This window comes from Protopterus annectens, chromosome 4.part0 (genome assembly GCF_019279795.1).
Source record: "Protopterus annectens isolate FY-2018-M chromosome 4.part0, PAN1.0, whole genome shotgun sequence".
NCBI classification, from domain to species: Eukaryota; Metazoa; Chordata; order Ceratodontiformes; family Protopteridae; genus Protopterus; species Protopterus annectens.
This window is the reverse complement of record NC_056733.1, coordinates 93,519,418-93,531,933: the sequence shown is the minus strand read 5'-3', so window position 1 is coordinate 93,531,933 and position 12,516 is coordinate 93,519,418. Positions and strand designations below refer to the sequence as shown.

Here is a 12,516-nt window from a genome sequence, read left to right as displayed (position 1 = left end):
CCCTTGGTCCAGTGCGCATTCCATCAAAAGATGCAGAAAAGATTTTATCAAGTTTTTCAGGTACTGCTAACCACCATGTTTGGGTTCCTCCATGCCTGTTTTGCCATTAGGTCCACTAAGAGGTCAACAGGGGGTAGCATCCAGGATGTTGATGGGAAAGAACCAAAAGCCGCCAGGAACACATACCATTCTGGAGAAGGAATGATGGTGGACCATCCCACCTTCTGTTTCATCAATTCTAGAATTTCACAGAAGGTGACACCTTCAACTGGGGATCTGGGAATGCTTCTCCATCAAAGTTTGTGTCATCAGTGATAGACTCTGAAGATGAATCAATGCATTTCCACTTACACGTCTGTTGGAAGTGGACCTGCTGTATGGGAAGATCAGAGGGCTCCAAATCAGACAGGGAGCTTATTGCACAAAATTCTGCATGTCCTTGTCTAACAAAGTGACGATGGAGAGATGCAATTTCGGCATGGAGCTAGGGTGGTACTAGTCTGGGTGAAGGCAGCTTATCCCTTGGAGTCAAAAGAACTCTCTAAAAAGCCGAAGCTATCAGTTCTCAGGAACTCCTTGGCTTTAAGCTTGGAATGGACCCCTCAAAACCGAAAGGTCTTGACTTTGAAGCAGATCTGACTGTCGAGCTATCAAGGAGCAAGGCTCTGAGAGATAAGGACAGCTCTGAGAATCTCTCTATTGAAACCTCCTCCTACTCCACAGCACAGAAGACTCAGCCTTGAGACTCTGTCAGTTCTAAATGCATCGGGGCTGACAGAGGAAGAGATCCAGTCAGGGTTGAAGTAGAGAATGCTATCGGTCCTGTCCCAGTTACCTCAGGATAGATTAGCACTGAAGCAACTGGATCTGAAGGTTGCTCAGAATTTGTAATGGAGGTGTAACTGGCACCATGCTCAGCACATTCAAAAGGTGATGATAGGATACCAAAAGAACTCTAAGCTGAATCTGAGCTTTCAAAAAACTTATCACCAAGTTGACATCCTGTTCTGAGAGACGCCTGTAGGCCCGGATGGGCGAAGCTAAAAGATGAAGGTCCAGAAGGTCTCCTGTCTTGTAAAATTGGTGAATGTAGCCTAGGACTCACCAGTTCTGGTGAGAACTGGGGCCGATCATTAGGCGAACAAATCCAAGAGGCTGATTGATCTGACTACTGAGGAATCTTCAGTGTCTGCTTCTGGAGCAGGAGACAGATCTAGTAATTTTTTCCTTGACTTCTCTTGGTTTGTCAGTTATAATATTAAAGGCAACATGGGATACATGCAAATGACCCTTTAAGGGTATCAGGTGTTTCAGCTGAATGGCAGTTCTGAATCTTCACATTTCTTTTCTTTTTAAGTCTATTTATGGACAAATTCAGGCCAATAAAGCTAAACCCCACTAGCTTTGGATATGCATGCTTCAGCTTTGTTATGGCATCATCAGTACAGCATAACTGGAATGTTTGGCTAACCTTTAGAAACACAGGGTTGTGGTACCCAGCTGATGTCCATAACCATTAGGGTGTCTGCAAAATATCCCAACCAACAAACTAAAACAATGAATTTGAAAGTGTGAGAGAGGTTTTTACTGCCTCTCTAAGATGCAGTGACCCCGGAGTGAAAATGAAGTAATGGGGTGTGAAGGTCTGTGTATGGGGGGGAGGGCTTGTTTCTTGTAAAAATATTTTTGCAATGTTTTTAATTTTGTTTCATTTGCTTGTAACTTCACATACTTAAATTTGTGTTATGAGCCCTTTACGGGCTAATCTCAGAAGGTAATTTTCTTCCTTCCTGCACTGTGCAAGGACATTATGTGAATGAATATGCATTTCTAGCCGTAGCTTGCTGCTTTCCAACTTGATTAAAAGCTTCCCTCTATCACAGGTAGAGGTTAGTCACTCACCCACATGAAACACCACCAAACAAAATCCACTAAGACGCTGAAAACCTCTGTGTCTTGGGAAAAACCACACAACTGCTCCTATCGGACCAACAGCAACAGAACCTGATGAAGCTTGTTATAGTACAAGTGAAAGCGCTTAACCAACCTATTTTGGAGTTTTTGGACTTATTAAACGTTTTTATCTACAACTATTTTGGATTTATTTTTACTGTTAGAGTTATTCCAACGTTTTGCAAATGTATCATTTTGTTGTTGCTGTTGGTCCGATTGGAGCAGTTGTGTGGTTTTTCCCAAGACACAGAGGTTTTTCAGTGTCTTAGTAGATTTTGTTTGGTGTGTTAGCAGTTGTTCCACTGATCGCTAACATTGGTTTTTACATGAAAGAACAGATGGGCTATGGCCGTTTGAGGCAATTATTACAGGTCAGCCATCCCGCTTCTGGGATTTACTTTAGAACCAGGGTTGACAGCAGTACAGAAGGGCTCCTTCTGAGCCAGCAGGGAAGAAAAAAAGCCTGCTCACAAGGACAAATGTCTACTTCAGAGACCACAGTGGGAAATATTTAGGACAGCTTAGAAAAACTCCATCAAAATGCTACAACTTCATTGATCATCATGTTTCTCTACATTATTCTCTATATAATGTTTCTTTACATTATTCAAAAACATATAAATAGAAAGTTTTTTTTACCGATCTCGTCGTAGTTTCACAGCTTTGACCTCTGTAGAAAATTCTATTTCAATAACTGTCTTCTTTTTCAAGTCATCCCATATCATCACTGCAGTGGGAAAGTACAAAAAAAAAATACAGCAAGACTGTAGCATGAAAAATAACTTCACTTACAAAGACAGATTTGACCACCAACAGCATTTTCATCCAGCATTCCTCATCTTGTTTTCAGAACTCATATCATACTATGTTATGGAGTGTCTAGATAATTATGTTGTCCTGCTCCTTCGCTGAATCCTCAAGATGCAACATTTTCACTTTGCCAAACTCTCCTGCAGCTCAAGTCTACCATCAAAGGCAAATTTATCACCTCATTTTTGTGCAGCTACCAACTCTTATATGTACCCCCTTCACCAACCAAAGGCAGTGCCCACTAATTTTTATAGTTAAGCCTCAACCTACTTCAATCCATAGAGACATATGTTTTGACCAGTCATAACTTTCCTTCCTACTCTTAAACATGATGGTGCAAGTTCATGTCCTGGCAGCATTTTGTTAGATAAGGGTTCCAGTGCACATTCTTAACCAAAGTTTTACACAACATGTACAAAGGAAGAAAACACTTAAGTCTTCTATCACTCAACACAGCTGAGAATTCAGATCGGCATTAATTTTGCCCTCACTGCTAACTGCTTAATGCCTTTTGAAATTCAACAAGTTCTTCCCTCAAAATACTTGCTACTTGCTCTAGTAATATACCAACCCCCAATACAGAATTTGATTACTAGGTTTATTACACCAAATTAATTACTTTGCTATCCTTGCTGCTATACTCCAACTACCTGACAACTAAATAATTATCCCACTCTTTTGACGGTGTCCTCTCATATCTCGTCTCCTCTTCTTTCCCTAGGTTGCCGAGTAGGGCTTTGCAGGATCTGCTAGACACACTTATATTTTATTCTATCTGTAATATTACTACTGAAGTTGATAAAATAAAAGTTAGGTATTTAACAACGTTGGTGTTGCCTGTTTCGGCCCTTCTTCAACGTATGGGTTTTCGGATCTGTCCTCAAATCAGACTTAAGAGACTCTAGACTTTGGATCCAAAGCTTAGGCTCTTCCCCTCACCCATAATCTCTTCCTATCCCCAACATTGCTTCAGATTGAATTTGCTCGTAAACCCATAATGGATAAGATCCTATACATTAAAAAAAAAAAAAAAAACAGACTCTCTAAATGCAACATTCGGCTTATGTTCTGCTCTATAGCTTGAACAGCATGTGACTATACCCGGGAGGCAGACCACACCCATTACACCAGAAACCAATAAAAGCTAACTTCCAAAATGATGGAAGGGGAAAAAAGGGTGGGAAGTCTAGGAAGGACAGAAGTAGACAACACAGATCTATCATTATGCTAAGTACATAGCTTTCGTGTCTTATGTCTCTTCTGTCTGCTCCTAAATGTATTGTGCAGAGTCCCCCAGCTAATGAACTTGTGTGGTGGTCTCACGAAACAATATTTTGGAGGATGGCTGAACCAAAGACAGCCCTCTCTCTGGAGAGCAAATCCAATTTATAATGACAAATGAAAGTATATACAGTGGACCAAGTGGCAACGGCACAAATATCAATAGAAGCTCTTGACAAAAAGGCAGTAGATTTAGACACTTTGGCTTTTGAGAATGAGACAAATAGGTGATCAGATTTTCTAATGTGGAGATAAAAATGAAGTAGACAAAGCACATCCAGCAGGTGCAGAATGTACTCCCCTTTGCTGGCAAAATTCATGAAGGAAAAAGAAAAAAGTTATGTACTCACTATAACGTTCCATCTGTATTGTCCATTTTCATTCTTCCCCAACTCTTGGGCTCAGATCTGACTCGCTGCTTCTACTAGCTCGTGGATCACTGAAAGCTCCTCCCCCCTCCCATAATAACATAGTCCCGAACTTGCCTCAAATCTTGTTTGCTGCCCCTTATATCTGTAGAGTATTGCAAAGTAATGACAACAGTAAGGCAACCAGCAAAATCAGAGACTCAAAGAGAGGAACAGGTTTCCTTCAGCATCTTTAGCCCTTCCAAAAGAATGACAAGGAGGGGGTTGGTGGGCTCGTAGCTGAGGAAGAATGAAAATGGACAACACAAATGGAATGTTATGGTGAGTACATAACTTCTTTATCTGATGTCAATTTTCATTCGTTCTTCAACTCTTGGGAAAGAGTCTCCAGCTACCTAAGGAAATATATTCTGGAGTACTGTTGAACCAAAAGGTGCTCTTGCCCCTACAGAAAAAGATCTAATTTGGAATGAGCAACAAAGGTATGAGGATTGGTCAAAGTTGCAGCTGCACCAATATCATCTGGAGAGGATCTAGACAAAAAAACTGAAGTAGCAGTCATAGATCTTATAGACTGTGCAAGAGTGGTTTGGGTAATGATATCCCCAATTTGGTATAAACAAAGGCAATGCAAAACCAGGCAACCATTTAGCTGTTACTTTAGGGAATGACTTGCCCAATTTTGAATCTGAAAAAGGTACAAAACAGTTGTTCTGTTTTTCTAACATCTTTAGTTCTATGTAAACAAAAACGTAATTGTGAACATCCAATAGATGTAACATATACTCTCCTTTACTTGAAAACATTTGGAAAGAAAACTGGTAGGTTGATAGCTTGATTGATATTAGATTCTGACACCACCTTGGAAGAAAGGAAGGGTTGGTTCTCAAGGAAACTCTGACTTTATGGAAAATCAAATAAGGGGACTTAGAAGACAAGGCGTGTAAATTCAGAAACCCTTATGGTAGGGATAATTGCTAAAGACAGTTTTCCAAGTTAAATATTTCAGTGCCGTCTTAGCTGAAGGTTCAAATGGAATAAGAAGTTATGTTCCTACCATAATGTTCCATGTTAGTTGTCTTCTTCTCGCCTTCTTTCTTGCTGGTTGGGTTCGGAGCCGATCCTTGGCTCCGACTCGGCCATCTTCAAAAGCTCAAGAGCTGCTTACTGGCTCGAGGCTCCCCCTATGTCCCATGATGCCTGGCGCTAGATACCCAGATCTCGTTTGGTAACCTAACTACAGACATAATAATAACAATTATAATAATACAGTAAATTTAGCAGGATACAGGAACCTACTGGAGAGACTGACAAAAGTAATAGCCAGAGAAGACTCAGCCAGTGATCAACAAACCTAAGGAACTCTTCTCGGTCTACTAGGATAGGGGGATGGAGGGTGGGACGCAAGAAAGAAGGCGAGAAGAAGACAACTAACATGGAACGTTATGGTAGGTACATAACTTCTTAATGTTAAGTTGTCTATCTCGCCTTCATTCTTGCTGGTTGGGACAGCGTCCCTAGCACCTCAATCCTGGGTTGCTCATCGGAACAGACTCTTCAGAACAGTGGAACCAAAATCAGCTCTGCTTCTAGAAGCCACATCCAGTTTATAATGTGAAATGAAGGTATATGGATTAGCCCATGTAGCTGCCGCACAAATAGTTTCCATTGGCAATCTGGCCTGAAAAGCCACAGAAGTAGCTAGAGCTCTGGTGGAGTGACCCTTGGGTTTAGCAGGAAGCTCTTTATTTCTTAACTGATATATAAAGGTAATAGTAGAAGTCAACCACCTAGATAAGGTGACTTTTGACACCGGTATGCCTTGTTTTCCCTCAGCATAAGACAGGAACAAGTGGTCTGAGTTTCTGATTTGCTTGGTTCTATGCAAGTAAAAGCGTAACTGTCAATGGACGTCCAAGCTGATGTAACTTGTATTCTGCCTTGTTGGAATAATTTGGAAAGAACACAGGTAGTTCAATGGACTGATTCAAATTATAATCAGAAGTAACCTTTGGAAGAAAGAAAGGGTTAGTCCGAAGAGAAACTATAATTGTGAAAAACTAGGTAAGGAGGACGAAAACAAAGAGCCTGAAGTTCAGAAACTCTTCTGGCCAACGTAACTGCGACCAGAAGAAGGGTTTTCCAAGAAAGAAACTTCAAGGAACAGGAAGCTGCCAGTTCAAAGGGGGCAGTATCAGGGAAGCTAGAATCAAATTCAGATCCCACGGAGGCGGGGGATCTCTTACTGGGGGCCTGAGTAGAGTGGTCCCTTTAAGAAAGGCTTTACAAAGCTTATGGGACATGATGCTGGAATCGGATAAGCCCGTATGAAAGTCTGAAATTGCAGCTAGCTGAACTCTAATTGTGGCAGAAGAGGATCCTTTTCGAAAAAGTTCTGCTAGAAATTCTAAAATATGGTGCATAGGGGCTGAAAAGGGATCTATCTTCCTGTTCTCTGCCCATAAGGAAAAACGTTTCCACTTGCTACCATAAGTTTTCCTAGTGGTTGACTTATGCGAGGATAAGATGATTTCACGCACCGAATGAGATGTTGGGAAGCCTGGCTAAGGTCGGAAGTGGAGAAACCAAGCAGTGAGCTGGAGAGATTGAAGAGGTTGGTGCAACCCGCCCGATTGATGGATCAGGAGTTCTGGAATTGGGTCCAGGGACCAGGGCTGCTCCAGAAGGTGATTATGCAGGAAGGGGAACCAAATTTGTCGAGGCCAGTAAGGGGCAATGAGGATCATCTTGCATCCCAATGTGGTAGCTTTCTGAATTAGTTTGGGAATCAGGGGAAATGGAGGGAATGCATAAAGAAGTCCCTAGGGCCAATCGTGAACTAGAGCGTCGCTGGGGAGGTGTCCGGGGAGAGGAAGGAGAGAGAAGAAATTGTCGCACTTGCTGTTGAAGGAGGTGGCAAAAAGGTCGCAGCAAGGCTGACCCCATTTGCAGAAGATTTTGTCCGCCACAGTCTGAATGAGAGACCACTCGTGAGGCATAAGAATTGTTCTGCTCAGCCTGTCTGCTATAATGTTGGACTTCCCAGGGATGTGCACTGCTATCAGAAACCGTTGGGAAGAGATCGCCCACTGCCAAAGTCTGAGTGCTTCTCGACATAAGGGGTACGACTTGGTTCCGCCCTGCTTGTTGATGTACCATACCACTGACATATTGTCTGTTTGAATTGCAATGGTCCCGGTGGGAAGAGAGGTCTGAAGAGCTTGCAACGCTAAAAGCACGGCTCTCATCTCCAAGACATTGATATGCAGATGGTACTCGTGAGGCTGTCAGGTGCCTTGGACTGTTCTGCCCTGAAAATGCCCCCCCCCCCACCCGATCAAGAAGGCGGCCGTGGTCACCGTAGCTACTAGAGGAGGAAGAACGAATGGTCTGCCCTGGTTTTAATGATGGGAAAACCATCCACCAAACAAGTTGGTTTTTGCATGACTGTGTGATCATTATCATGTGAGACATTGGGAGTTGCTGGAAGGACCATTGTGTGAACAACATCCACTGAAGAATCCTCATGTGAAAACGTGCAAGGGGAACTAGTATTATAGCTGCTGCCATGAAACCCAATGTTTTTAGGACAAATCTGGCCTGAATCTTTTTGCAACCTAATAAGACCTGCACATGTCGAATGGCTAACACTGTCTGCTGGGAGAGTCGCTGACATGTCCTTTGTGTTTAAATTTGTGCCTATAAAGTTGATAGATTGACAAGGCGACAATGCAGACTTTTCGAAATTTATTGTGATGCCTAGAGTAGAGCACGTTTGGATGGTGTAGTCTCTGGCTAGCAGCAGGTGATGCCTGGTGGTTGCAGTAAGGAGCCAGTCTTCTAAATACGGAAATACCTGGAATCCTTGCCATCTCAAGTGAGCGGTGACTACTGCCAAACATTTGGTGAACACCCTGGGGGCTGTGGTACGACCAAAGGGCAGTGCTCTGAACTGATCATGACTGGCTCGCAGCCGGAAGTGGAGAAATCTTCTGGAGCGTCTGTGCATTTTGATATGGTAGTATGCGTCCTGATGATCTATGGAGCACATCCAATTGTCCTGACCCAGAAAGGGTAAAATGAACTTTAGCGTGACCATCCGGAACTTTGTTCTTTGAGCAGACCTGTTTAGTCTGCTGAGATCCAGAATGGGTCTCCAGTCTCCTGTCTTTTTTGGTACCAAAAAAAACTGAGTAAGTTCCGAATCCTTGTTGGTCTGCTGGGACTGACTGGATGGCTCTTTTTCTTAGCAGTTTTGAAATTTCTTGAACTGCTTGATCCCTTAGATTGGGTGGAACATCTGGAAGGGATTTATTGGAAAAAAGAGTGGAATGCAAAAAAAGGGAATTTTGTAGCCTTCGGATATGATAGAAAGTACCCATTTGTCTTGAGTTATACTTTGCCAGGCTTTTGGGTACAGCGATAATCTTCCCCCAACTGCCTCCGAAGGTGGACAGTCAGGCAGCACTTCAGCGATGCTGGAAGGGCTTGTCAGAGAAGGATTCTCTTTGGTCCTGATTTTGCGGACCTCCCCCCTGCCCCTAGGGCGGCGTCTATTGTTGTTCCCTCCTCTGCCCCTGGAGGGGAACTCTCCACGTGTGTCAGGCACGGCTCCATGGGATTTCCGGAACCACATCTTCCCACTCTTCTGACCCTTGGGATACGGTCTTGAAGGAGTGGAAAAACGGACTCCAACGGCAGAGAGAGTCTTGCCTTCCTGCTCACACCTGGTAAGGGTATCCTTCACCTGTCCAAACAGCTGGTAAGGGTATCCTTCACCTGTCTAAACAGAGCAGAACCATCAAAGGGGGTGTTGGTGAAAGACGTCTTGAAGGGTTCCGCAAAGCTGCATAACCGCATCCAAGCATGTCTCCTCAAAGCCACACCTGTGCCTGCGGCCCTACTCGCTCCATCGGATGCATAAGAGATGAGCCGCATGGAGGAGTTTAATTCAGAATTTAGAGTCGCCAGCTGGGAGGCAATCTTAGCCTGAGCTCCCGCAGCTGATGGATCTTGAAGGGTATCTCCTAGCTCTTTAAGGAGATCCCTTTGAAGGCGGGTAAAATGGCACAAATACTTCAGAGACCTCATGGAAAAGGTCGCTGAGGAAAACATCCGCTTCCCATATCTGTCCATCATCCTAGATTCCTTATTAGGGGGATGGACAGACGAAGAAGTTTCAGCCAACTCCTTTTTAGTGGCTGCTGCTACCACCATGGCATCCACTGGAACACCCTTGGTCAGAAATTGCTTGTCTTGAGGGGTAGTGATGAATTTTGTGGGCCTACGGGGAGTTGGTTCCATTGAGTCTGGAGCTGACCACGCCTTTCGAGCCACCACCGACATCAGTGGATCGAAAGGCGGAGACACCCAGGAGGTGGAGGGTCGGGAAGCAAACGCGTCCAGGAATAAAGTCTCATCCTCGGAAGGGTTAAGGGTAGTCCAGTTCCCCCTCTGCCTAAGGATTTCAAGGATGTCTGAGAAGGAGACGTCCTCAGAGGGGGATCTCGTGGACCCTTCCGACTCCTCTAAGTCGGAATCTGAAGTGACAGACTCAGGGGAGTCAACATGCTTCCTCTTGCATTTCCTCTTTCGAGGGGGCTCCTCTGAATGAACGGGGGAGGCCTCGGAAGAGGAAAATACACCCAATGGGGTGCCCTGGAGCACTTGTTCCCCACGCTTGGGGTCTGGAGGAGGGGCAGAGGCAGGAGCAGGCACCATGGGGGGAGGAGCCGATGAGGCTGACTCAGATGCCAGCACACTCCTCATGACCTCGAAGGCGCCCCTTCCCGATACCAGAGAAGGCTCTGAAGAGACCGGAATCCTTCCAGGCACCGAGAGAGACGGCTCCGAAGCCAATGTAGGAGCCGAACTCACCTGCGCCGAAGCTCCGAGAGGGAGAACGGGGTCGGACAAGGGTCCGATGCCACTTGCCCCCTCGGAGCTGATGAGGGAGACCCGGTGCCCAGATTCCTCCAAGGACGGCACCATGGAAGAGATCGGAGCCGACAGAACAGAAAGGGGAGGTATCGGAGCCAACGGACCCACGGTTCCAGCCACAGCATGCTCCGGCTCCCAACTCAAGGGATGAGTCGAAGGAGGAACTATCGGAGAAACAGGTAGAGCAGAGCCCTGATAAAGGTGGCTGGACAGCATTTCTGCCAGGGCCTGCAGCTTTAAAAGCCTGCTCACCACTCTCTCCAAATCAAGGTCAGATAACCTAGACGACCGAGAAGAGTGGGACCGATGACTACGCTCAGACTGCAGTAAGGGTGACCCTGGAGCCGAGTGCATTGACTCCAAAGATGGTAACCTGGAGCGTTTTCGACTCCCTGACAGTTCCGACGTTAGAGTCGGGGCCGACAGAGATAGGTACTTCGGCTCCGGTCGGAGCTGAAGTTGACGTAGAGATAGGTGCTTCGGTTCCAGCAGGAACCGAAGTTGAAGCAGAAGCCATACTCTGCGACGGCTCCGAGCTGGGAGCCAACGGCTTCGATGGCCTGGAAGGTTTCACTGACTGAGTCTTGGCCAGTGATCCTTCAGGTTTAAGCAAACCCCTAAGGATAAGCTTATTCCTACGCTCCTGCAGGACTCTTGAACTAAAGGCGTGACACACCGAACAAGAGTCCTGCAGGTGTAGGGAGCCCAGGCAATAAACACAAGAAGTGTGACCATCTGTCAGAGACATTTTCTGACAGCATGAGTCACACTTCTTGAATCCCGACACTTTTGTGTCTTTAGACATTCCTGTGAAGGAAAATCAATTACAAAGAACAAGTATAAAGGAGAGTAGGTAACTGGAAAAAAATATACACAAACCACACAAGTTACCACACCCTAACAGCACACACACACACTATATAATATAAGACCTACAACTACCACAATTTCTATGAACTTTGTCTACCTTAAAAAATAAAACAATGATAAGCCTCTAACTTAAACGGCTTACTTTGAAAAGGTAAACGGGAGTGGGGGAGGGAGAGGAAAACTCTCTCTCTCTAAGGAGAAAACAAGTTTTTAAGGGGGGGGACACTAAAACTACCACAGAACCTACAGCTAAGCTATGACAATAAGCGTATATTCAATAAAATACAAGTCCTAAATATAGTGAATAAATAGAAAATATACGACCTGAGCCAGTAAACGCAACCTCGTAGCAGAAGCGGCAAACGAGATCTGGGTATCTAGCACCAGGCATCATGGGACATTGGGGGGGCCTCGAGCCAGTAAGCAGCTTTTGAAGATGGCCGAGTCGGAACAGAGGATCGGCTCCGAACCCAACCAGCAAGAATGAAGGCGAGATAGGCAACTTAACATACTGTGTTACAGTTTGCAAATAAAGAAGTTATGTACTCTAACGTTCCAAGTTTGTAGTCCATCTCACCCCTCATTCTTACATATGGGTTCAAGCCAATCCTCGACTCAGACTAAGTAGATTACAAAGCTCGAAGTCTCTCAGTTGGCTCGTGGCAAGGTAGGTATCCCATAGTGCACTAGTAAGAATCCCCAGATCTTGTTTGCTGCTGTCTAAAAAAGTGACAGAAAGTATTTCCACAAGGAACAACAAAGATGAAAGGTCTCCACCCTACAAAAGATAAATACTATCATGTCTCCAGATCCTCCAAGGATACATGGACGAGGGTAGGTGGGTGGGTTCGTAAGAATGAACAGCGACATGGACTACAAACATGGTGATTACATAACTTCTTTATTTTCTGTAGTCCTATCTCGCCTTCATTCTTACATATTGGACAGTGTCCCTAGCACCTTTTTCTCGGGTGGCTCATGGAAATATACTCCTAAGAACCATGGAACCAAAGGAGTCTCTACCCTAAGAGGCCAAATCCAATTTGTAATGAGTAATAAAAGTACGAGGGGTAGCCCAAGTTGCTGCTGCGCATATACTGTCAATTGGGACTCTGGCTTGAAAAGCAGCAGTTGTGGATACAGATCTGGTAGAATAAGCTTTAATTTTAAATGGGAGTTCCTTGCCATTGGAAGAGTAAATAAACAAAATACAATTTGAGATCCAATTTGATAATGTAACCTTAGACACTGGCATACCTTTTCTTATCTCAGAAAAAGATACAAACAATTGGTC

At 44.6% G+C, this 12,516-nt stretch overlaps 1 protein-coding gene across 2 annotated transcripts in view; it reads right to left on the bottom strand.

Annotated features, from left to right (window-relative positions):
- The window catches only part of WDR45B (WD repeat domain 45B), a 1,288,431-nt gene that overhangs the window by 639,224 nt on the left and 636,691 nt on the right, over positions 1-12,516 (bottom strand). For both annotated transcript variants that reach the window (XM_044068126.1, XM_044068127.1), the window contains exon 4: positions 2,593-2,680. In XM_044068126.1, coding sequence (XP_043924061.1) covers positions 2,593-2,680 — 88 coding nt within the window. The remainder of the gene's footprint in view (positions 1-2,592; positions 2,681-12,516) is intronic.